General features: G+C 44.6%; 1 protein-coding gene across 2 annotated transcripts in view; it reads left to right on the top strand.

The window, feature by feature from the left end:
• Positions 1-26,910, top strand: part of DPYSL2 (dihydropyrimidinase like 2) — a 149,945-nt gene that overhangs the window by 51,609 nt on the left and 71,426 nt on the right. The window contains exons 1-3 of one of the 2 annotated variants that reach the window (XM_036240656.1): positions 14,955-15,271; positions 18,753-18,841; positions 21,534-21,718. In XM_036240656.1, the coding sequence (XP_036096549.1) occupies positions 15,233-15,271; positions 18,753-18,841; positions 21,534-21,718 (313 nt within the window). In that variant the 5' untranslated portion in view covers positions 14,955-15,232. Of the gene's footprint in view, positions 1-14,954; positions 15,272-18,752; positions 18,842-21,533; positions 21,719-26,910 lie in introns of those variants that run through there. The other variant, XM_036240655.1, reaches the window with a different exon arrangement.

The following is a 26,910-nucleotide window of genomic DNA, read 5'->3' as shown; positions in this document are numbered from 1 at the left end:
AGTTGTATGAATACGTATATATGCTATGTCATGATGTAACATATATCTATCTATCTATCTATATATCTATCTATATCTATTTTAGGGAAAGAAAGATCGAAACATTAATGAGAGAGAACATCGATTGGCTGCCTTCTGCATGCCCCCCACAGGGGATTAGGCCCACAACCTGAGTATGTGTCCTGACTTGGAATTGAACCGGTGACCTCTTGGTGCATGAGTTGACGCTCAACCGCTGAGCCAACTTGGCCAGGCTAAAATATATTTTTTCTAGGAACTTAGTCAAAATATTTGCAAACACTGGTCTAAAATCTCTGCTAGATACAGTATATGAACCAGAGCCTTTATGAAGACAAATAGTGATGTGATGATACAAGAGCAATTTAGATTTGACTTTGAAATGTTTCCTGTTATTTCCTCCCCTGGCTGCTTTACATTCCTACTGGTTTTTCTTTTTTTTAATCCTCACTCGAGGACATTTTCCCATTTTTTTGTTCAGGTAGAGTGGGAGGGAGAGAGAGGAACAGAGAGAGAGAGAGAGAAACATCGACGCGAAAGGAACACATAGAATGGCTGCCACCCGCACGACCGACCAGGGCCGGGGACAAACTGCAACCGAGGTACGTGCCCTTAGCGGGAACCGAACCCGGGTCTCTCAGGACCGCAGGTCGACGCTCTAACCGCTGAGCCAAACCGGCCAGGGCCCTACTGGTTTTTCTTAAAGGCAATATCTTTATTTATTTATTTTATTACAGAAGAAATATATGCTCATTATAGAGAATGCAGACATTGAAGAAAAGTAGAAAGAAATGGTTCTCACCTCTAATCCCACCCCAAGAATAACACTGTTATTGTTCTGTTAAGTGTGCAGGTCGATGCTGCAGAGGGGTTGCCTAAGTGCAAATACTTACTGAGGTGAGTTACCTGACTGTGCTTCAGTTTCTTCATCTATAAAATTGATATGGTAAAGACAAACTATCCCTAGGATGGATGTGAGAAATAAATGAACTCTTTATTTATTTATTTAAATGATTATTTAATTAAATATTTATTTAAGCCCTGGCCGGTTTGGCTTGGCGGTGAGAGTGTCGGCCTACGGTCCAGAGACCCGGGTTCAGTTCCCTCTAAGGGCACGTACCTTGGTTGCAGTTTGTTGCCTGCCCTGGTTGGGTTGTGTGGGTGGCAGCCACTCGATGTGTCCCTTTCACGTCAATGTTTCTCTCTCTCTCTCTCTCTCTCTTCCTCCCACTCTATCTGAACAAAATATCGAAAAATGTCCTTGGGTGAGGATTTAAAGTAAATAAATAAATAAATAAAATGTTTCATTAAATATTTATTTAAACAATCACTTAAATTATATAAGCAAATTAGCTTGGCTGGTGTGGCTCAGTGAATTGAGCATCATCCCATGGACTGAGAGGTCCCAGTTTGATTCCTGGTCAGGGCACATGCCCAGGTTGTGGGCTCGATCTCCAGTAGGGGACATGCAGGAGGCAGCCAATTGATGTTTCTCTCTCATATAAATGTTTCTATCTCTCCCTTCCTTTCTCTCTAAAAAAGTCAACAAAAACATATTTAAAAAATTATTTAAGCAAATTACATAAATTGATTATTACTAGTAGCAATTATATAGTTATACATTATAACAATAATATAATAATAATTATTGTAAAGAGCTTGAAACAATATCTGGCACACAGTAACTGCTCATAAATGTTAATTCTATTAACATTTTAGTGTATATCCTTCTAGAATCTTTAAAAATATTATACACATGCATTTATTTACATTTATTGTGTATATACCCTATGTATATTACATTTTAATAAATGAGATAAGATGAGAAGTCTTCCTATTTCTTATCTGACATGTTAGGAGCTTAGAAGTCATGACTCTTAGTCTCACAAAAAAAGTGATGAAAAAACTGAGAATCAACAGCTCTTCTTAGATCCATTAGGTCCAAGTGAGGTCACAGGGCAAACTACTGTACCTACAATTGGAGAGACTGATACAGAGAATGAGATTTTATTAGAGCAGAAGCCAGCCACACAAGTGAGTACTGGATATTTTTTATCCAGTACATCATGGCCAGCTTTCAACAAATTGCAAAGCATACTAAGAGACAAAAAACACAATTTGAAGGTGCAGAGCATAACCAGCCTCAGATATGACAGAGATTTTGAAACTATCAAACAGAAAATTTATAATAACTCTGATTAATATACTAAGGGGTGTAATGGAAAAAGTGGAAAACATGCAAGAACAGATGGATAATGTTACCAGAGAGATGGAAATTGTAAGAAAGAATCAAAAGGAAATTCTAGAAAACCAAAACACAGTAACAGAAATGAGGGATGTCTTTGATGGTCTTACAAATAGACTAGACACTGTCAAAAAAAGTATGAATGAGCTTGAAAAAATGTCAGTAGAAACTTTCAATAATAAAAGGCAGAAAGAAAATCAAAATGAAAAGCAGAAAGAATGGAATGCAGTTCCTTACCGCTCTTTTCCATTCTGATTTGGAGGTAGTCATACAAATGTGCAGATCTGACCTCCCCAGGAAATGAGGTCTCAGGGAAGCATCTTTGTGAGACTCACACTGTACCTCTCAGATTTGCCCTGGACCCCAAGGGCGACTGAAAGGTAAGAGCTTACATTGTTGGCTCCCCAGAGATCACCTGAAATTCTGGTGAAGACCTTGGCCATCTACTAGACCATGACTACTTCTGGCATTCTGTAGGCTAAGAGGCCAAATGACTCTATATAGCCAAAGAAAGAGGAAATATATGGGAGAGGGCAACATAAGGAGCATTTATCTCAATACCAGGTTGAAAGAACATTTCACAAGGCAAACTTAATCATTCTGCCTTTGCCTACCTGAACTTACCCCATACTAACCAAGATGGATATTTGTTACACTGGAGGATGCTAGTGTTGTAAAACTGTCCTTTGTTTCAATTCTTCTACCCCAGTAAGGAGAAGTGACTGGAGACATGTCTGCAGATTTGAAGTTTCTGCAGCCCCTGGCGGTGTGGCTCAGTTGGTTAGAGTGTTATCCTGTACACCAGAAGGTGAAAAGTTCAATTCCCAGTCAGGGTACATACCCTGGATGCAGGTTCAAGTCCCATTTGGGGTGCATTCAGGAGGCAACCGATAGGTATTTCTCTCTCACATCGATGCTTCTCTCTTTTTTCTTTCTCTCTCTCTCTCCCTTCCTCACTCTAAAATAAGTTTCTGTAACATGGAAAGTAAGGGCCTAGTCCATCTGTGACTATAAGGTGGTACTGGTAGCAAGTTAGAGGTGCCCAGATCTTAGTGACATTTCTGCATTCTCCTCTGGTAGGAGAGAATGGTTGTCATGAGTGCCCATTGATCTTCCTGGGAACTTTAACTAAAACAATAGATCTTAAGATAGCCTAGTTGTGAATTTTATGCTCTGAAAGACCAATCCCCAGTGTGAATATGTTTTATAACTAGAACTTTTGCATGCATCCATCCATCCATCCATCCATCCATCCATCCATCCATCCATCCATCCTTTTAGAATTTGTTATGTGCCTGTTGTATGCAAGGCCCTATGAAGTGTGCTGAAGTGTAGTCTCTGAACTCTAGGAGAGGTCAGGAGAAGGAAACAATGTATAAAGAAATAGTGCATCCCTGGCTGGTTTGGCTCAGCAGTTGCAGTTTTGGCCTGTGAACTGAAGATTCTTGGGTTTGATTCAGGTCAAGGGCATGTACCTTGTTTGCAGGTACAATCCCTGGCCCCGGAGTTGTGTGGGAGGCAATCAATTGATGTGTCTGTCTCATATAGCTGTTTCTCTCCTTCCCTTTCTCCTTTCCACTATCTCTGAAAATCAGTGGAAAAATCTCCTTGAGTGAGGGTTAACAAAACAAAACAAAAGAAATAGTGCAGGAAACTGTTTTGGGCATTTTACTAGAAGTCTGTACAGGGTCCCATGGCACATAACAGAAGGAGTGGTCAGCTCTACCTGCAGGCTCAGGAACGGCTGCATAGAGGAGGTGATATGTGAGGAGACAGAGAGGGAATGGGTGTGCTGGGAGAGATGGAAATATGATTATAGACACAGAGGTTACAAACAACTGGACACATTCAGGGAATGAAAAGAGTTTGATGTGGCTGGAGCATGGGATGTAAAATAGGAGTGCAGAGGGCACAGAAGAAGTCATGGGATATAGGCAGAGGCTGGATTATTCAAAAAGCCTGGACACCATGCTAAGGATTTTGGACTTTATGACATAGATATATTGTAAGTAGAAGAACAACATGGTCAGATTTTCACTTTTGAAAAAGTACCTTGACTTCAGGACAAAGTAAGTCCCAGAAGTAGGGTCCCAGGTAATTAACTAGGAAAGATGGTGACACCTCAGGTGAAGGCAGCGGCCTCAGCTGGAGAGGAGAGAAGGAGGGAGAAAGGGCACTACCTCCCCCTTAGTCTCTCAGGCCCCTGGGATTGCTTTCTTTCTCTCTCAGTCCAATCACATTAAAGTGGCATTTTCACTAATTCAACTTTATTTCTTTTTTTTTTGCTACGTGCCCCTAGTGGGAACCCAATCCAGGACTCTCTGGTCCACAGGCCAATGCTGCAACCGCTGAGCCAAACTGGCCAGGGCTAACTTTATTTCTTAATTCCTGAGAAACAGAAGGGACCTCCTGACCATGTGGAGAAGTGCAGGCATTTGACTCCTCCCCTGAGAGACTGCATGCCCACATGAAGTCAATGTTGCCTACTGATGTGGAATCTAGTTTATTTATTTTTATTTTATTATTTTGGTACATGCCCCTAGCGAGAACCGAACCCAGAACTGTCCGGTCCACAGGCCGATGCTCCAACCACTGAGCCAGACTGGCCAGGGCTGGAATCTAGTTTAAAGGCCCACATATGTGATGGACAGTCTGCTCTCTGCACACCTCCATTGGCTGTTTATTCTTTCATGGAACCTTATCTGTATGTCTTTGTGAGATCCCACTCTGTTTCTTTGGATGGTGACAGTCTGGGTACAGAGCCTCCAGCCCAGGCCAGAGGAGCACAGCTTCTCTGGATCCAGTGAAGCACTTGGCATGCACCTGCCACCACCCATAGCTTCACTGGGCACAACATAGAGGGGCTGAGAGAGCAGCTTGCAAGCTCACGTCTTGGTTATTCTTTGGTCTCCTCAGCCTGGCACAGGTGGATGATAAGCTCTCGCTAACTTGAAAAAAATGGAGGGTAGGCAGGAAAGGGGAGAGTGAGAAAGGGGGAAAGGAAGATTAATATGATTAAAGGAAAAGTCAGCTTTAAAAAAAATCTTTACGGCCCTGGCCAGTTCGGCTCAGCTGTTAGAACTTTGGCCTGTGGTCTGGAGAGACCCGGGTTCGGTTCCCGCTAAGGGCACGTACCTCGGTTGCAGTTTGTCCCCGGCCCTGGTTGAGTTGTGTGGGTGGCGAACACTTGATGTGTCCCTTTCGTGTTGATGTTTCTCTCTCTCTCTCCCCCTCCCGCTCTGAACAAAATGTCGAAAATGCCCTCGGGTGAGGATAAAAAAAAAAATCTTTATGATATCCAAATGGGACCACTTCCAAGAATTCACAGATGAAGGTAATAAATCACCCAGTGAGATCTCTAGGGAACCTGTCTGAAGGCATGGGCAAGGGGCATGGAGTGTTTTTGAATAAGTGAGTTCTCAGTATTTGAAAATGGCTGATTCTTTTAAGACAAACTCCTGAAATATTGTTTAGACACACTTTGAGCACACAGTTCACACTTTTTCTTGGCCCTTTGTGGAACTGACACAACTTCTGATCAATGAGAGTCCAGAGTGACAAGAATCTGCTATATTTCCTGGGTGTTGTGTAACCCCAGCCTGAAATATGGGTTTGGAAAGAGGACCCTAACTGCAGTTGCCGAACTGGACTTGCAGGGGGAGCTGAGCTTTATGACTGTCAGGTTTGATGCTTTTAATGGAAAGATTCAATGGAATAGGATTATTCATGCTCTGCGGTGGATAATTGAACTACAGGCCACATGACCCAATCCAATGAGGTGAATTCATGCCATCTGGCATTTAAAAAACCTGGGTTTATATCAGGGAAGCAGAGATGGAAGGTGAGGCCTGGTTGCCTTGGCTATAGTTTGGCTTAGGGGGGCAGGGCCAGGAGGAAACCTGCCTGCATGGAATCTGGAGAGAATCTGTCATTGGTTTGCTTATTCAATTTGTGTTTATTGAATGTTATGAGGACCTTGATAGATGGCATGGAGAACAGGGTGACTTAGGAAGTTTGCAAATGAGAGGTAGAGACTAGAAATACCCAAGTAAACAAATACACAAAAATACTTTCAACTTATGATCATTGTGTTAAGAGACAGTGCTGAGATAGGGAAGAGTGGCGAATTTGTGGGTGGACTCATATGGTGGTCAGAGAAAGAAGAATGAGAAGGAGCCAGTTCTGCAGTGAATGGGAGAAGAGGAGACAGCAGCAGCAGGGGCCACTGTGAGAAAATGGAAAGAAACCAGGGTGCTGTGTGTGGACGAAAGCCCAGAATGAGGCTGGGAAGGAAGGCAGTCTTCATAAACAGTTTGCATTTGATTTCTGTAAATAGCCTGCTTTGTTGTCTGAAATTCTGCCAGTCAGAGTCTTCCCCTTTCAGCACTTTCATTGCTTATTTAAACTTTGGTGTCAATTTATCATGTTTCCAATGGGAGGAGCACTAGGCCACTGAGAGAAACTGAGTCCTGTTGGGTGATAAGAAAAGAGAGAAATAGAAAATTAATTTGGGGACCAGGGGAAGTGTCTAAGGAACTCATGCATGTCTTGGTGGACTGATGCAAGTACTAGGAGGCTCAAGTGGCAGGCAAGGATGGTGAAAGGGGTAAAGAAAGAGATAGGAGCCCACCTAGGCCTACCTTGCTCACAAGATGGGTCCTGGTTTTGGCTAAACAAGTACTTTATCATTTAAAGAACTAGCCCAGAAAATGCAGGCAACAAAATTTTGGTCATCATACGGAGCAGAATTTTCACTGATACATCACCTAAGGCAACAGAAACAAAGGAAAAAATGAACACATGGACTACATCAAACTAAAAAGCTTCTGCACAGCAAAAGAAACAACCATCAAAATGGAAAGAGAATCCACTGTATGGGAGACCATCATTGCCAATGATACATCAGATAAGGGGTTAATTTCCAAAATATAGAGAGTACTCATACAACTCAACAAAAGGAAGACAAAAACCCAATTAAAAAATGGGCAGAGGAACTAAATAGACACCTCTCCAAACAGGACATACAAATGGCCAAGAGACATATGAAGAAATGCTCAAGATCACTAATCATCAGAGAGATGCAAATTAAAACAACAATGAGGTACCACCTCACACCTGTCAGAATGACCACCATCAACAAATCATCAAACAACAAGTGTTGGCGAGGGTGTGGAGAAAAGGGGACTCGAGTACACTGCTGGTGGGAATGCAGATTGGTGCAGCCACTATGGAAAACAATATGGTGTTACCTCAAACAATTAAAAATTGAACTTCCATTTGACCCAGTGATCCCACTGCTGGGAATATACCCTAAGAAGCCTGAAACACCAATCAGAAAGAATATATGTACCCCCATGTTCATAGCAGCACTATTTACAATAGCTAAGATCTGGAAACAGCACAAGTGTCCATCAGTAGACGAATGGATAAAAAAGCAGTGGTACATATACACAATGGAGTACTATGCAGCTGTAAGAAAGAAAGATCTCTTATCCTTTGAGACGACATGGAGGGACCTGGAAAGTATTATCCTAAGTGAAACAAACCAAGCAGAAAAAGACAAATACCACATGATCTCACTTATTTGTGGAATATAATGAACATAACAGTTTGAGGAATAGGGTAGACCCAGAGACGTGGAAGTAGGGTACAGACTGACAACTCTTGGAAGAGGGGGTGGTGGGGGTTGGGAAGAGATAAACCACAGAACTTATATGCATGTACGCATAACCGATCGACATGGACAACGAAGCTGGGTACGGGGTGGGAGGGAGGGGGAGGAGGGTGTCAGTGGGTAAAAAAGTAGAAACATCTGTAACAAAAATAAAATAAAATAAAATAAAATAAAATAAATAAATAAATAAATAAATAAATAAATAAATAAATAAAATAAAGCATTAGCCCCTTGGGCTTTAGGCCATCACACAGATCTGAATTAGAACCCAGATTTTGCTCTAGCATGAACTTGGGCCAGGAATAAGAGCTTTCTTTAAGCTCTGCTCTCATGTCTATATAATGAAGATTTACCTAGTAAGATTCTGGAAAGGATTAAATAAGATATATTTAAAGTACCCAGTGTGCCCAGCCACTGTGGGTCAGTGGATTGAGCATCATCCCATGGACTAAGAGGTCCCAGTTCAATTCCTGGTCAGGGCACATGCCTGGGTTGTGGGCTCAATTCCTAGTAGGGGGTGGGCAGGAGGCAGCTGATCAATGTTTCCCTCACACTGATGTTTCTATCTCTCCTTTCCCCTCTCTCTAAAATATCAATAGAAACATAATTTAAAAAAATAATAAAATACCCAGTGCTATACCTAGACTATGGTAGGTGCTTAGTAAATGTTTATTTCCTTCTTATTGACTACGTTACAGTGTTTTAGTAGAAGGCAGACAAGTAGAAGGGCCATGATGATAATATTTACCACTCTTTCATAAGATCTTCCCACTGGGTAAAGAACAGAGCATCGATGTACTCCAGGGAATTGGAAAAATCCTAGGTAGGGAATGAGAGTTCTCTTTGCTTCCTCTTCTGTAAAAGGAGGCTGGGGTGGTCTAGTGGCCAGAGGTAAACAAGTTAACATTCCTAGGCTTTATCTCAGGAGATTCTAAACAGGATGTCTGAGCTGGGGCCCCAAAGAATTCCAATGCAGAGGCAAACTCACTCCAGCTGGTTCAGACGCAGGAGGAACACTAGTCCTGAGTCACCAACCAACCAGACCAGAACAGAGGGGAATCACAGTGCACTCTCCACATTCTCCGCCAGAGGACAGGCCTGAGGCATGACAGCCAGAGCAAAATGCCATCTGTCTTCTGCTCTGTAGAAAACCTCCAGGAAAAATATGTCACATAGAGAATGTTTGATGTTCAAGGTAGGTAATGCAAGGGTCATTTGAGAGGATTGTATACTAACTGGAGATAAGAAGAGAAAGCCAAGTTTGCTGGATGATGTGAGCACACACTTTCTTTTGTGCTGTGATGGATTTGGACAAGTGAGTCTCCTGTCTACACAGTAAGGACTTCTTCAAGATGCTTTCACAGCCTCCACTGAGTTGACCAATAGTCTCTACAATTCTAACAAAACCAGCATCTATTTCAGAGGGCCAAGTGACTCCTGACCATTATCAGTCACCATTCTGTCCCCCGGGTAAAGGAGGCACCAGCTGGGGAATGTCATGGGCAGGCTTGGACCTGTCAGCCCTTGGCTGTCCCTCTGCAGACTACCCCTTCAGGGTTACACCCACAAAGAAAGTGGCTGTTATAGCCTGGTTCCATCAGCAGAGGAGAAGGCATCATTTTCAGCTCAAGTGTCCTAGTCAATGCCTTCAGTTTTTGGCAAAGATTTCTGGTACCTTCTCTTTGCTACTAATGTTAATTTTAACTTCTCTGCAGGCCGCATCTGAGGCCATAGCCCTTGAGGCAGTACTGCAGCAATGTGGGGACTGGGGTTTCTCTTCTTTGCCACATTTAGGTTCCATTCTTTCCGTCAGCAATTTCTGTTTTGGAGTTTCTCTGCTCTGTGACATCCTAAACATTACACTTCTGCAGAGGCCCAGGTAGGGCCACAGAAGCAGAAATAGTTACTCTAACTTCCCAAAGGGGGAAGATGAAAACAACTGCAGTGGCGGGACTGGTCCTGGATGGGACATGTACTGTGCAGGGTGCTGAGGAACTGAAAGCACAGCCAGTCACCTAGCAGCCTTTGAGTTACAGCATTCAATCTCCCCACCCCCAGTTTCTGGCAGGTTGTATGATGTAAACCTCTTAAAAATACTGAATGGCTATCATCACTTGGACACCCATCCATGCATCCCATCCCTCTTGAACCCTCACCTGATTGGGGCCTATATGAGGGTAAGACATGAGTAAGACTTTTGAAAGAGTTTCTAGTCTGAGTTTCAACTTGAAATGGAAGGAAAGTCTTGCTCACTTAGTGATAGTATGGGTGAGCGCAGTATAGTGTAGGTGGCATAATATGATAAATGGTATAATATAGGTATGTACAAAGAATAATGGGAGGGTGGAGAGAGAAGCCTTTAAGGAATTGGTGTTGAGAAAAAATGACTGGAGATGCCTCCTATGATTCTGGAGTTCATTTTAGGATTGGATGCTCTCTCCCTGTGTTTTCTCAGGCTTCATGGTATATGGCAGTTTATTTAGGGAAGATGTAGCTTAAAATTCAGGCAGCTACACCCATGTGAGGAATAAAAAGCTGCATGATAACAAGGTTCTCTTGCAGTTTCAGGGACTTGCACGAGGAGCTGGGTTGCCAAGAAGGAAGACCCAGCAAGGTGACAGTGCTAAGAAAAATGCCTGAGTTGGGCATATTGTTAATGTCAAAGCTCACCATAACAGTGACACTGACATAACAGTGACAAACATTCTCTATGTGACATATTTTTCCATGTTTTCTTGCCATAACAATGGCAAAATTTATTTATACACCCAATGTTGAGGGCCCCCACCACAAATCAGTCCCGGCACTGGTTTCTGGACAAAGAAATGCAAAGCTTTTAGCTTCTAGGAGTCATGTTCTAATATAGCAGGATGTATGTTACAGTTAAGGTGAATGCAGGAGGTTGTGCTTAAAACTTTAGGAGGCAGGAAGGGGTCAGACTTTATCGAGGAGAGATATATATATATACTTTTTTAATCCTCACCCGAGGACATTTTTCCATTTTTTATTCAGATAGAGCAGGAAGGAGAGAGAGGAAGAGAGAGAAACATTGATGTGAAAGGGACACATCGAGTGGCCACCACCCGCCACCACCCGCACGACCCAACTGGGGCCGGGGACAAACTGCAGCCAAGGTACATGTCCTTAGCGGGAACTGAACCCGGGTCTCTGTGGACCGCAGGCTGACGCTTTAACCGCTGAGCCAAACTAGCCAGGGCGAGGAGATGATATTTAAGCTCACTATTAGAGGAAGTGTTGAGGGAAGAAGGAGGGAGGTGAAGGGAAAGATTTGAGAAGGGGCAGAGTGTGTTGGTGCGTGTCTACATGTACCCCCTGAGCATGGGGATGAGGGTGTGGGTATCAGGGATGAGAGATGAAGCTGCAGAAGAGACTGTGATCAGTCTGATACAGCACCTGGGTAGAATTCACTCCTGTTCATAAATCTGTTTAGGCAGATTCCCCCTTCCCCCAGACCACCCAAAATGCCAGGGAGAGAACCATTTCATTAAATGAAATATCATTTAGTCATCACACCTTGCTCATTCTAGGCGCTGGGGGAGGAGTATGGGAAGGCAGGGGCTTTGGGGAGGGGTCATAATGTAGAATAGATTATTTTACAATGCTTTTTCATGTTTGACATGCATTTAGTTTTTTAAAATTTTGGAAAAATCATATCTGAGTATAGATTTAAATATTTGGTAGAGGATAATGATCGAAACTTGACAGAAAAATTTCATGGAATGTTTGTCTAAAAACAGTGTGAAACAATGTATAAGAATAATTTTTTTTAGTGCAGAGCAGTAAGTATGGCAAGAAATGCAGATTGCAGGCAGTTCTTTTCCTTGGTCCATTAAAATTATTTGCTGTCTCCCATGTGCCAAATTCTCTTAGGCTCTATCTATTTAGAACAGACCAATCAATTTAAACCTTACATCTTTGGATATTCATGAGAGGAAATGTCAATTGTGGACTAAGAACCTTATATCAGAAGCTATGGAAATAAGAGTGACACAAAAGCTCTTGGGAGCTTTTATTGCAAAGGAAAATATTCAATAGCAAATTGGCAATTAACAAGATATATTTAAATCCATTAAGATCAAACAATCCAGGAACAGGAAAACATAACAAGAATATATATATATTTTTTTATCCTCACCTGAGGACATTTTTGCATTTTTTGTTCAGACAGAGCGGGAGGGAGAGCGAGGAAGAGAGGGAGAGAGAGAAACATCGATGTGAAGGGACACATCGAGTGGCTGCCACCCGCACGACCAACCAGGGCCGGGGACAAACTGCAACCGAGGTACGTGCCCTTAGCGGGAACCGAACCCGGGTCTCTCTGTACCGCAGGCCGACGCTCTAACCGCTGAGCCAAACCGGCCAGGGCAAAACATAACAAGAATATAAACAAACAATATAATTAGAAGTTAGTTTGTTTTAAATTAATTTGAATCTCATTATGTACTTGCTTGCCAAGTGGTATTTTTCTTATGATTTAATAAGGACACTTGGCCCTCGGCCACCCTACCCCCCACATTGGAATTTACTGTTGGCTTTCACAGGTAGAAAGGTAGGAGGGCCTGTTTCATGCGTTCTCAGACTTGTGGCTTGAACCCTTATAGGCTAACATCAATACTTGTTGATATCAACTCACTTTTCTCTTAGCACATCACATAGAAAGGGAAGTGCTTCTATTTTATTTTCAAGGTGCATAGCTAATTAGAACTTGAATGAATGAACCAGTTGGGAAATTTCCTGCATGTCTCACAGCTCCTTTCTGGGACTTTATATTTACAGGAATAGGATTGAAAGGGTGCAAAGTGGCCAGATGCAGAAAGATATCAGAACACTGGCCCACAGTAGCCCCAGGATTATTTTACATTTATCTATTTATCTGGCTAATCTCTGCTAAGTAGGTGTGAGCCAATTATATAGACACCTCCCCTCCCTCCCCTTTTCCTCATGGTTGCTGGATAGTCTAGATTATGTAGGAATTCTAGCTATTATTTGATCTCAAGTAGAGAAATCCAAAGCCATGGCTGCCTTTGGTTTTAGCCTTTGCACCTGCCTGGGCAACCTTCCAAAGAGATGACCCCTTGTAGATTGCTCAGGATCAACTGGACCAGCATTTTCTTTCACAGGGATTCTGAAGTAAGAGCATTGGAGCATAATTTAGACTAGCCAAGCCAATGGCTCCCAGGCCTGTTCAACTGCTAGCGCCAAGATGAGATGCCTTGAATGCCTGAGATCTCTGACTGGAGGAGTCAAGACTACCCTGTGGCCCTGGCCGGTTTGGCTCAGCGGTTAGAGCGTCAGCCTGCGGTCCAGAGAGACCCGGGTTCGGTTCCCGCTAAGGGCACGTACCTCGGTTGCAGTTTGTCCCCGGCCCTGGTTGGTCGTGCGGGTGGCAGCCACTCGATGTGTCCCTTCACATCGATGTTTCTCTCTCTCTGTTCCTCTCTCTCCCTCCCACTCTACCTGAACAAAAAATGGAAAAATGTCCTCGGGTGAGGATAAAAAAAAAAAAAAAAAAAAAAAAAAAAAAGACTACCCTGTGTTTTTTTCAAACATGGCTCCGCCCTTTCTTTCTTTTTAAATGTTTTTCATTTTATTTTATTTTAGAGATAGAGAGGAAAGGGGAGAGGGGGAGAAACATCCAGCTGTCCCCCGAATGCCTCCTACTGGGAAGCAAGCCGAAAACCCCGGGCATGTGCCAAAACCAGGGATCCAAACAATGATCTCTTGGTGCATGGGACGAGGTTCAATCCACTGGTTACCCTGTATTTCTAACTCTGATTCCAGAAGGCTTTCTCCATGACTCAGTTTCCCCTTCTTTTGGGAAATAAACTTTCCTTTCTTTCATTCTTCCTGCTTCTCCAGTTCATCTCCCCGCTTTCTGCCTCATTATGTTGTGTGCAGGCCCGTTACAGCACTGGAAATTCTTTGGACTCCTTGGACGCTGTAATTCCAACAGCTTTTTCTCAACACATCTTCAGGCACCGGAGAAATGCGACCAATAAATGGGTGTAGGTGGGCGTGACTGTTAAAGAGAACAGGGCTCTAGATTGGGCCATTTTGCCTTAACAGGCAGCTGCCGAACCGCCTGCCCCCAAGTTCCTTGTGGGCTGATTCAGGGCAGGGTTTATCATCCCCAGCAACGGACTGCGGCCTTCTCCAGCTGCATCCCCTTCCCTACCTCTGACTCGTTACCAGCTGCCAGGCCACGGGTGCCTGCAGCCCTGCGCTTGCCCCTGGGCTAGATTTCCAGCCTCGCCTCTGGCCTGCACCCCTCCCCGCCCCCGGGGAAGCCTTGCCGGATACCGCACCATCTCGCTCGCCGGCCCAGGTCCAGCCGCCCCTCTCCCGGGCTGGGCGGCGCCTCGGCGAGCCCTATCCGCCCCTCTCCCTTTCCTCCGCTCGCTGCTATTTGAATTCCCCTGTCGACTCCTGGGCGGAGGCCGAAGGAGCCTTCGCGAAAGGCGAGGATGACGGGAGGAGAGCTCGGGCGCCCCTCCCGGGCGGCGCGGCATCCGCCCGCGGTGCAGTCGCGCGCTCGCCGCCAGCGAAGCCATTGGTTCGGCGCAGTCACCCCACGCGGGGCTGCAGCGGCGGCCTCCGCGGATTGGCGCGCGGGCCGGCATCCACCGGGGCGCGCACGAACGGGTACGTGCCGCCCGGGCTGCACGGAAGCCCACTGACTCCGGGCTGGGCTCTCTCCGTTCGTAATGATCACTCCGCCATTATTCCTTGATTGTTGTTGCTGCATTTGGGGCTGCCACCAGCCAGTCCCCAATGCCCTGGCCCAAAGAAAGGGCGCGAGAGGCGCGCACCCCGGGCGGGCGCCGGCCGCCGCACTGTACAGCATTTCGCGCGCTCGCGCCGCTCCCCTCCCGCTTGCATCATTTGCATACCTCACGATTGCGGCCAATCAGGGCTCGTCTCTCCCGAAGCGGTTGGCTTTTGCCTGAGAGGAAAGGGAGTGGCTGGTGGCGCATGCGCCGCGGTGGCCGACTTGAACCGAGGCTTTTATTGCTGTAGTTTATTTCCACCCCTTCCCTCCTGTTCTCTCCCTCTCTTTCTTTTTTTTTTCCGCCCTAGCTGGGGTTGTGTTGGAGGAGAGGAAGAAAGAGAGACAGAGGGTTGTGTTTATCCCTTACGTTCCTGAAATTTGCTATCAGCAAGACTACCTAAGCTGTTGCACCTTTTTCAATCCTGCAAAAAATACGAACTCTCTTTCCTGGCAATTTTTGCTTTAAAGCTGCTCTCTTGAAATTAATTTTTTTCCCAGGAGAGAGATGTCTTATCAGGGGAAGAAAAATATCCCACGCATCACGGTGAGTTTGGTACTGGGAAATTGCGGTCGGCCAGCAACCTTTTGTGGCACTCAACATCTAAGGAATTTTTTTAAAAGGAGGGGGAGGAAGAGGGACCCACCCCCCTCCCCCATTGCTAAGGAAGGCGATCGTAGTGGTGGGAGACGCAATCATAGAATTATAAGCCACATGATTTGTAAGGCATTAAAATAGCGTGAGTGCATTGCGGTCGTCCTGGGTAGCGCGCCAGATCCTCTGTATCCTTTTATTGTCAGAGAGAGATGCTGCAGTGCTGTCCTGTGGGGTGTAAGCAAATGGATGCCCGATTGAATATGCGTGGTTGAAGCTCGGATATTGTTCTCTGGCTTGCGTGCTGCGAGGCTGGACTCCAGGAGCTAGATGGGGAGATGGGAAATGGATTCTCCCTGTGTCTCCCGCCCCCACCACAGAGGACTTTCTGGAGCCTTCCTCCGGCTCCTTAGGAAGAGGAGCCGGTTTCAGCCTGGCGGCGTAATGACAGCAGAGGGATGCTGAAAGGGCAGGGTGTACCAGGATGATGTGGAAACGGGAAGGAAAAACAGGGACTTGGTGATGAGCAGAGAAGGGTGGGGGCCAGACGTGGACTTTTTGTTGACCAGGGGCCGGTTTGGTGGCCCTCTTGGCTTTCTCGCCCTCTGGTTCGGGGCTGCGACCCTGGCAAGGCTCTGGCCTCGCTTTCTTCAGTCTCGGACCTCTCTGCAGCCAGGAGGCGTTCGAGTTGGCGCATACAAAGCGGGCTGGGAGGGTGGGCGTTGGGGACAAATCAGAGCCCGGCTCGGGGAGGTAATGGCGCTGCGCGACGCAGCAGAGCAGATGGCCCGGCCTGGCCTGGGCCAGACAATGATCGCGGCGGCCAGAGGTGTCGGCGCACTTATGGGGCCTGGGTGGTTAGTTTGTAAATCACGAGAACAAGATCCACGCCAGGAACTGGCGATGCTTCAGCCAGGAACACAGGTTCTTACTTTCACCGCACCCATTCTCTCCCCATCTTTTACTGGAAAAAAATTCGCCAGTGTTAGTTCTCTACATCCCCAAATGAAATCCTGGGGAGGGAGGGTGGGACACGAGGAAAATTCATTGTTACATAATGATGTGCAATTGCAATTGGCCAGCTGATTGCTGGGTAGAACCCAGAGCTGAGGCAGAGACTGAACGAACCCTTGAAAATTGTAGATGTGTTCAGGGCTGGACTTGAGGGGCGCACTTTCGCTCTGGTTTCCTACTTAGCCAGGGGCACCCCGACTTCCTCCAGATGCACAAGGGCACACCCATCCACAGGAGAGAGGTGTGGGAATAAATGAGCAGGGGAGGGGGCGTGTGCTGGAGAGGATTTTGTAGGATGATCAAGGCTGTTCTATGGACAGGGTGGGTAGTAGCTTTTTCTAGAAGGCCAAAGACCCCAAATCCCAAAAAGCCGGGCGACCGGACGTTCTGTATTCTCTGGTGGGAGGAAGAAGCCTGGAGAATGGCGGTGGAGAGCACATTTGCCGTAAGCCTCAAATAAATTCACTGTCTTCTTAAATGAAAAAGGCAGGTTCGTTTTGACTGTGGGGGGAGAAAAGTAATTTAAAAAGCAAACACGACTGATTTAAAAGAGCGCCCCCTCTATCTTTAAAAAAATCTGGTTGCATTATGGAGGATCTATAGCATGGTTTCTCTCCTTCCATCATAACGGCCAGCCTCTTATGTAAGAAGCCTTCTGGAAGGCACTAGAGTGAACAGGGCTGTGATTTTTTATTATTTTTTATTTTTTTGGTGTGACGTTTGCTCTGGGATTCGCAGTGATGGCTAGGACAGGTACCAGAGCCAATGAGGGAGCAAGTGGTGAAGGGTAGGGCTTCTCTTTGCCTCCCAGGCAGTATTTATCCTGTCAAAGTCAGATCCTGAGGGGGAGATCTGTGTAGGCAGAGAAAAGTTACTGGATCAGGTGACCTTGGGCAAGTGACTTAACCTCTCTGTGCCTCAGTTTCTTTATATGTCATGGGGTTAAGAATCTGGCTCCACCTACCTGACTGGATTTTGTAAAAGTTCTTACATTTATCTTATACAAGTGCAGGAATTGTTATTGACTAGTCTCATTTGATTTTCCAAAGTTTACAGCAGGATAAAGTGTACAAAATTTATTTAGTCCTCCCCCCCCATGATATTTATACGTTTATCTTCAGACAGAGTGGGAGGGAGGGAGGGAGGGAAAGAGAGAGAGAGAGAGAGAGAGAGAGAGAGAGAGACATCGATGTGAGAGAGACACATCAATTGGTTGCCACCAGGCCCGGGACAAACTGCAAGCAAGGTACATGCCCTTGGCCAGAATCAAACCCAGGACTCCCTGGTCCTCGGGCAGACTCTCTAACTGCTGAGCCAAACCAGCCAGGGTGAAGTGTACAAAATTTAAATGATCTTACTGTTCTTCATTATGTTAGAGAAACAAATACTTTGTAAACAAACACTTTGTAAACAAACCCATATGTGCATTTTTTGTGTAAAAGGATCTTTCTAGGTCTCTTGTAGTTTATATATTTTTCATTACAGATTTGCTATAATACTTTCTTTGGTAGTGCTGAATATAAATAGTATTTGCTGAGAATGTTGTTTTGTAACAACTTTGAGTTAACCATTGTCAAGATGAATGCCATTTCTTTGAGATATTTTGCATATTAAGAAGGCAATCTATGGTTTAACTTGTAACATTTCAACCCAATGTGGAATAGCACAGGTGTATATCCTCTGAACACAGGATTTTAACCTTTCATTCATTAAAGGCTTTGGAATAGAGATGAGTCATAATGTAACATTTTCATTGCATTCTTGGCCCTCATGTACTGCTTGTCATATATATTTTTTACACTATATTATAAGTAAATCGACAGTTTATAGTGGTGTTAGATTTTAGAACTTGCCATCTCATCTATTTTATCATAACACTTTACCTTTTCCTTAACAGCTTAATAGTTAAAATAGTGCATACTTGAAGAGTTTTTTTTCTCTCTTTGCTACAATCACTGTGATTTACCTCAAAATGAAATATAAATATAATGAGCATGCTGAATTGAAACCTTGTTATAGTGGAACCAAGTGTGTTTGTGTTGAGTTTGCCATGACAACAGACTTTTGGTTAATTTTTCCCGACACAAAGCTTGCCAAGAATTGACTTCCCTACATGTGTGTGTATTTTTTTTTTTAAATGAAGTTTAGCCTAAGGCCATTTAAAAAATATTGTCTTCTGGAAAGAGGGTTTAAAAAAAATCTATGATAAGCTTTGAGCTTTACCAGCATGTTCTGACTCTTCAGGTGATGAATAGGTTGCTATATACAGCTTCACCATTGTCACTGAACCTTTCCAAAATTGGCTCATTTTGAGCATCACTTTTGAATAATGAAAATGTGTCCTTAGCTAATTTATCTTAGTAACAGTGTTCCTCATAGGTCAGATAAGCTTGGTGACCTTATTATGTTTTTGTTTTAGAGTGATCGTCTTCTGATCAAAGGAGGTAAAATTGTTAACGATGACCAGTCATTCTATGCAGACATATACATGGAAGATGGGTTGATCAAGTAAGTGTAACTCATTATATAGAAGAATTCATGTACCTTCCAGTATTCCCAAGCATTACCTACAATTCACACACTTAATATCAAGCTTCAGTGACTTCAAAGAGTGACTTAATATCTGTTTAAGCCCATTTTGATTGGTAGTAATTAGTGAATTAGAAAACTCAGATTTAGGGAATTCAAAGCCACAATTAAATGCACACCCATTTCCTTATGCATTATGTAATTTACTATTTTTAACATAGGTGACACAATTTCTTCTTGTTGCCAGCGCATATACTCGGTTTAGGATCTATTGAATGTACTAAAGGTTTTCGTAGAATGTAGTTGTTTGCAAGGCTTGCCCAATACAAGGATACAAATGAGTATATCCTCTTCTATTAAGATAGCACATCTGCTTTTTGAATCAAGAAGAATCCAAGTGATTGGGGCCAAAGGAAAACAAATTAAGTAACAGACAATTACTGCCTCATCCCAAGGGAATTTTAGGTTTCGTTTTTTAAGTGCCAACAAACACCAATAAGACTGCCCTTGTGTTGCTTGTGTATTATGTTACTAACAACAGAGCAGTTACTGCATTAGGGTATTTTTGGATTCTAGAGGGTTAAGTGAGTTGAGTACATACCAGTATCCTTGTGCCCTTCTGACTGGGACAGCTCATAGGGCTCCAGAGAAATAGCACATCTGTTTAAAGACAAACACTGTTGCAAATGACATCTTTTGAATAAACAGCATTCAAGTGCTACAGCAAACCAGTCCTGAGGAGTGGAAACTGTAGTGGATGTGTCTGTTGCCTGGAAACTCACACCCTGATTTATGACCTAAAATAGGTCTTACCATTTCCACGTTTAATGTTTTCTCTGTGTGTGTTTGCTTATGACAGTCTCAGCTCCAGGCTCTCACATACCATGACTTGCCTGTCCCATTTTCCCTCAGTTAGAAGGCCACATGATCTGGTCTAGTAGAAAAACACTAGCCTAGAAGTAAGCAAGCCTGAGTGCTATTTTTAGTTGTCACTAATTCCTTTTTGAACTTTATCAACTTCTCCTTGATTATGTTTTCCTTTTACAAAAACAAACAAACCTGGCCCTGGCTGGTTTGGCTCAGTAGTTAGAGTGTCAGCCTGCAGACCAGAGAGTCCTGGGTTCAGTTCCCGCTAAGGGCACGTACCTCAATTGCAGTTTGTCCCCGGCCCAGGTTGGGGTCATGTGGGTGGCAACCACTCAATGTGTCTCTCTCACGTCAATGTTTCTCTCTCTCTCCCTCCTTCTCTCCCTCCCGCTCTATCTGAAGATAAATGCAAAAATGTCCTCGGGTGAAAATAAAAAATAAAATAAAACAAAAACAAACCTGACTTTGGCTGGTGTGGCTCAGTTGGTTGAGCATCGTTTGGTGTACCAGGAGGTTGCTGGTTTGATACCAGTCGGGGCACATGCCTGGGTTGCAGGCATGTGTCTGGTAGGGTGCTTGCAGGAGGCAGCTGACAGATGTTTCTATCTCTCTCTCTCTTCCTCTCTCTGAAATCAATAAAAAAAAAATTTTTTTAAATGGGTAGAAAGATGAAACATTTTCTTTTTAAAAGTTGAAAATGAATTCATATCCCTCAACATAATGAATATTAACTTTTCTGTGTTATTATCTGAGTTGCTAATGACAGGCTTTCAAATTTTCTAATTGTTTTTTGTTAATCTTGAGCATACTTTCCATTGATCTTTTATTAATTAATTAATTAATTAATTAATTTATTTATTTTTTATCCTCACCTGAGGACACTTTTTCCATTTTTTGTTCAGATAGAGTGGGAAGGAGAAAGAGGAAGAGAGAGAGAGAGAGAGAAACATCGATGTGAAAGGGACACATCAAGTGGCTGCCACCCGCACGAACCAACCAGGGCCGGGGACAAACTGCAACCGAGGTACGCACCCTTAGTGGGAACTGAACCCGGGTTTCTCTGGACTGCAGGCCGATGCTTTAACCTCTGAGCCAAACCAGCCAGGGCTCCATTGATCTTTTAAAGAGGGCAGAAGGGAGGGAGGGAGAGAGAGAGAAAGAGAGAAAGAGAGAGAAACATCGATGGGAGAGAGAAACATCAATTGGTTGCCTCCCACATGGCCCCAACTGGGGCTGGAGATCGAACTTGCAGCCCAGGTATGTGTCCTTGACCAGAATTGAACCCGAGACCCTTTGTTCTACAGGGCGACACTCCATCCGCTGAGCCAAAATGGCCAGGGCTCAATTGTTTTAATCATAGTGTTCATTTATTTATTTTCTTGCTTCTCCCTTATTTTGTCTATATTGCAAAGGATCTGGTGAAAATATGTTTGTAAAGTGCAAACAGGTCTGGAGGAAATTGCTATAGGATAATTAGCTCAACTGTGAGTTTATAGATAAAGTGTAGTGACATTTTATGTACATTTTTTGGGGCCTTGCAATTATTAGATCTTAGGGGTTTTCTGGTAAAGCCTCCTGGATCTGGCCTCTGATGCTTTATTTACCTTGTTTTCCAGTAAGTGATGCATTGCTTCTTAGTTGGGAGTAGGGGGTGGGGAGTGCACATATATTATGAGTAATTACAGTAACTGGAAAAGTCTAGAGAACATAGGGAAGGATAGGGCTTGGTGAAACTGTCTGTCAGATTTCATTTGATTTGAGGACATTTCATTTACCACCATTGTCACCCACCCTCTTAACTTAGGCAAATAGGAGAAAACTTGATTGTACCGGGAGGAGTCAAAACCATCGAGGCTCATTCCAGGATGGTGATTCCTGGAGGGATCGACGTCCATACCCGCTTCCAGATGCCTGACCAGGGAATGACTTCTGCCGATGACTTCTTTCAAGGCACCAAGGCAGCCCTGGCTGGTGGAACTACCATGATCAGTAAGACAGCTTAAAATAATAATCTTAGGACTTGGGAACCTTTATCATGGGAAAATGAATCTGTGGTGTTTGACTCTTTCCTTCTAGAAGTTGCTGAAATGAGCCGTGGATTGATCTACCACATGAGGGAGTGGAGTGTGGGTGGGCCAGGTGGTTGTCTTGTTTTCTTACCCACACTTTCTGTCCAACTCTAACTTCTGCAGTGGAACGTGAGAATACAGATCTAGAGAATTGTGGTATGATAAAAGGAATGGCTTCTTGCTTTCTCTGCTTGAGAACTTTTAGACAAAAGTTAAGTTGAAAATGTGATTTAATTGTGGTTACTTTCAGAGTAATCTTCAAAGATATCAGTTAGAACTGTTGCTCATAAGTATTTGATTCTGATTTTTAAAGAATTCCTGAGGGTGCATCTTCTCAGCATGAGGATGATGCAGCAAATGTTGAACCAGGAATCTCTGTTCCACTGATAAGAACATCAAATAGGGCCAGTTCTTCCTAGCCTGGATTTGACATAAATGGAATTGAGCAGCCCTGCTTGGAGAAGGACCCACAGGTAATATTAATTGTCATTTAGATGAGAAAACTGTTCCCATCAGCAGCTAGGTGCCATGTTTTGCTTTGCAGGATTTATGCTTTTCTTTCAGCCAAATCTAAAGTATATTTCCTGGGATCATAGCACACATGTTAGGGGTTTGTTTGTGGTCAGTTTCCAACATGCCTACTGATTGTCCTTTTGACAAATATCATTTTATTTTTGGGGAGGCAGGCAAGCTGCACAGTGACTCAGCAGACACATATTTTAAAAAAAGAAGAAAACATTTTATCCAAGAGTGAAAGTCAACATACAGTCTGTCTTAAAAGCTAACAGAAGAGGGTCAAAGTTAAAAGAACTTAGCTATTGATGCTTTAGGAAAACCTGTTTTAACTGGTTATTTTTCAGGCTGATGGTCTCTTTACCTGTGACTTCAGGGTCCATTTTGTCTATTCTTTTTTTATCATCCTCACCTGAGGAGGTTTTTCCATATTTTTGTTCAGGTAGAGTGGGAGGAAGAGAGAGGAACAGAGAGAGAGAAACATTGATGTGAAAGGGACACATCGAGTGGTTGCCACCCGCACAACCAACCAGGGCCGGGGACAAACTGCAACCCAGGTACGTGCCCTTAGCGGGAACTGAACCCGGGTCTCTCGGGACCGCAGGCCAACGCTCTAACCGCTGAGCCAAACCGGCCAGGGCCAGGGTCCATTTTGAAGCTTCTTCTTTTCTATCCTACCACCTAGAAGAAGTTGCCCTGCCATGCTCTCTTAGTCTGAGCTCCCCTACATTTTGAATCACATACTTACCTCCTTGTTTACCTCCAAGTTTAGGCCTTGGTATTTCTTTCTTGCTGCATATATCACCTAACTTAGTGGGTACATTCTCAAGGGGGGCCTTCCACACACTCCTCGGAACTCTGGCCTAGTGGGAAAGCCTGCTGTTTTGTCAACGGAGTCTGTCAGGATGCACTTGGCACCATTGGGCATTTCTATTCCTTCCTCCAAGGCCAGCTGGGGAGCCATACTTGGAGCTTGGAAAAGCACAGACACTTTCTGTCAGCCTGCAAGGTCAGGTCAAGGTTGTAATCTGCCTCTGGTGTTCCAGGGGTCTTTGGGGTTCCCGTAGGCCCCTGCATTGGTCACAGAGTGTTAATAAGTCACAACTAATATTTCCTGAGTGAGTGATCAGTGATGTCTGCCACCGGAGGAACTGCTGGCCAGAGCTCTCTGTGGTGGAAATGTCCCCAACCAGGAGTCTGCAGTCCAGGTCTCTCTCCAACACTAATTTTCTGTATGACCTTGGCAAGTCACTTCAATTCTTTGGGCTTTAGCTGCTCTTCAGCACAATGAAAGATTTGCACTAGATGACCCTGGATGGTCTTTCTAGCTCCTACCACTGAGCTCAGAGACAGAGTTTGTCTCTAATAAAATGCATTTTTGTTCAGCAGATACAGAATGTCCCCTGTTTTTCCTCAGATGTACTTGAAAGACCCAATTAGTCTGTTTCTCCTATCATTCCTGAGTATTCTTCTGCACTCTTCACACTTGACCCATTATTTGGCCCCTCTCCTGCTTCTACCTTTTGTGCCTTCCCTTTCCCGCCACCTTCACCAGGCAGGCATATCCCTTCTTGCTGATGCCTTGAATTATCTCTTTGGCCATTTTTCTCAGCAGCTGTGGGCTTTTCCTTCATTTTAGGTGGTTCCTTCTGTGCAGGGACAGGGGACATCCTCTTGAGTCCAACACCTGGCTCAGGGGACATGGAATAGTTAACAGATAGCCTAATGGCAGAATTGAAATGAAGGAGAAATGAAAATCAGAGTGCCTGCCCTGCTCAGTTGGGCAGAATGTGATCACATTTTAATACAGGGTATGAGATGCAGTCAGTTATGCTAAAGAGTAGGGGATTTAATGAGCAAACTCCAAAAAATAAAAGGCATCAGAAGTGGCAGGGATGTGGTCAGAGTTGTCACAGCCCAAACTTTTACAGCCTGACTGCTTTTACAGCTGGAGAAATATGTTTACTCTTACAGATAATCACCATGGTTACTCCATAGAAATTCCACTAGTTTGCTCTTCCTTCCCTCAGGAGATAAGTGGTAATAATGCAGATGAGGAAATCAGGATTTGTTTTCTACTGGCTGGTCATACTTTCTGCATTGCTTCAAGTGATTGAGTGGTCCAGGCATGCTTTTTTTTTAAAAAAAAATCCTCACCTGAGGCTATTTTTCCATTTATCTTCAGATAGAGTGGGAGGGAGGGAGAGAGAGAGAAACATTGATGTGAGAGGGACACATTAGCTGGTTGCCTCCCCAGGGCACCAACCAGGGCCAGCGATGATCCGCAACTGAGGTACATGCCCTTGACTGGAATCGAACCCGAGACTTATTGGTCTGAAGGCCGATGCTCTAACTGCTGAGCCAAACCGACCAGGGCCATGCATGCTTTTCAGAGAGGGAGACTTACAAAGAGGAAGAGCTAGCTTAAGGTGACTTCATTGGAATCTGCGATCTGCTCCTTCAATGATATTGTAGGTTCTTTAATGAATACTGAGACCAGAAATAAATGCTTAAAAATTAAAGTGCAATCTTGCAGAAATAAGCCTTTGAAGTAAATTGGTACAACAAAGTCTGTACCTCCTTCTTCCCATCTTTCTGGGTCTCTGCAAGCCAAGTCACCTGTCCTAGCAGGTGACTCTCCATCTGCCCCCTGCTGTGTTTCCTAGGTCATAAGACCTGGAGGCCTCATTTCTGTCTGAAATGGCACTGCCTGCAGAGGAAAAGGCAGCTGAATATTCCCAGTTTAAAAATGGAGGTGACATGTCAGCAACAGAAAATAATATTATTGCCACCAAAGAAACTTCTGTTGAGACTTGCATAGTGAGACCTTTGTATGCAGCACTCAGCGTGGGGCAGAGGAACGCCCTTTGCCCTTTCCATCTAGTGATGGTTGGGCAGAGGCTCCAGATGTGCCCTGCAGGCAGCATCCTGACTGGCTGAAGTGTCCCGGAGGTGGCCCTGCTGCTGCGTGGGGAAAACGCTGCTGGCTTTCCAGTGGTGTTACGGTCATCATTGTTAGGACCCCAGAGTCTCCAGGAAGCAGGTGGGAAAAGTTCTCTCCATTTTATAGAGGGGAAGACTGAGGCCAGAGGGAAGGGCATAACTTGCTAACACTAACTCTGTGCATCAGTGCAGGTGACAGGTATAGAACCTACTGCTCTGGAAAGACTCCACCACTATCAGCTGGATGACTTGACTTTAAGCCTCAATCTCCTCAACTGCAAAATGGGGCGAATTGTTTCAAATGCTGACTTGGAGGCATCACAGCCACACCTGGCTAGAGTAGTAAGCACTCAGATGTGACAATTAGTATTATTTCCCTCCTGTTAGTGCCAGCAACCTCCCATCTCTGTAGAGACTTCTCCAACCCGATCTCTACTTTCTCAAGAGAGCCAGAGAAAACGCTCCAGCTGCAGGAGGGTCTGACTTGAACATTTGCTGGGAGCAGGGCTTCTTTGGGCATGGTCAGCAGACTGTGTATCCTGGTGTCACCAGGATGCATCTTAAAACATTCAGCTTCCCGAGCCCCACCCAACCTATCAAAGAGGGAATTTGCTGGTGTAACCTGTGAATCTGCATTTGAATCTGGTGATTGTCTTTTGAAAGTATGGGTCTCAGGGTTCCATGCCACCTCTGTGGATTCTAGATCTCCAAGGAGCAGAAGCCACAGCTCAAAGATGAGAGCCTGACTGTCATTTCTGCTAACCTGAATTCAAGGCTTTCCCTTATAGGGTAAAGAACCCTGGGCACAACATGCACAAGGGGGCTTCCTTCCCTGCCTCTAGGTGCCACACTCAACAGAGATCAGGATGGCACTTGAGCACCCAGAAGGCGAGGACAGACTGCTGCTGCCATGCTGAAAGGGTCCTCTTTCCTGAATTCTGGACTTGTCATTTACCTTCTGGATGTGGCTCCTGGGTGTGCCTTAGGTGCCTCCATGAAGCCATCTCCAGTCAGACTTCCATTTCTCCCATACTCCTGCCTCTCTCCTGGTGCCCAGCTCCAGAGAGGGCTGCCCTCATTGTTATGCTGGTTTAAACCACAGTCACGGTATGCCGAACTGAATCAGCTTTGTCTCTGTGTTATCTCTTGCACCCACCCATTCCTTCACTGTCCCTGACTCAGACGTCTGCCATCTCCTCGCCTTCTTAGGAGTCTCATTGCCCCGTCCCCCCGACTTCTGCAGCCTGGGCTCTTTCCTCTGATCCTGTCTCCCTCCTCAGAGACCCTCTGTGGCTCTTCTTACTTGGAGAATGCAGCCCAAGTGTAGAGCCTTCCGTAATGTGGCTCAGTCCTGCTGCTTAGCCTGAATTACTTTGCCACTTCAGTCAGGAATGCCCTTCCTTTCTTTCCTCTGCTGACGGGAATCATCATTATTCTTTGAGGACCAGCCTAGGTGCTACCTCCATCCCAACGCCTCAGCTCCCTTCACTGAAATCTGCTTGGCACTTTGGCAGACATTGGGCTTTTATCCCATGGCCCTTAAGACATTCAACCTGTGTTTGAATATTCCCTACCCAGCTATGTCACTCCTGAGGCACTCCATCACTAACTACTTGCTGTTGAATGAATGAATGGATGATGAATGAATGAATGGAT

The sequence above is a fragment of the Molossus molossus genome, unplaced genomic scaffold (genome assembly GCF_014108415.1).
Source record: "Molossus molossus isolate mMolMol1 unplaced genomic scaffold, mMolMol1.p scaffold_m16_p_4, whole genome shotgun sequence".
NCBI lineage: Eukaryota > Metazoa > Chordata > Mammalia > Chiroptera > Molossidae > Molossus > Molossus molossus.
This window is presented reverse-complemented; position numbering and strand designations above follow the sequence as displayed.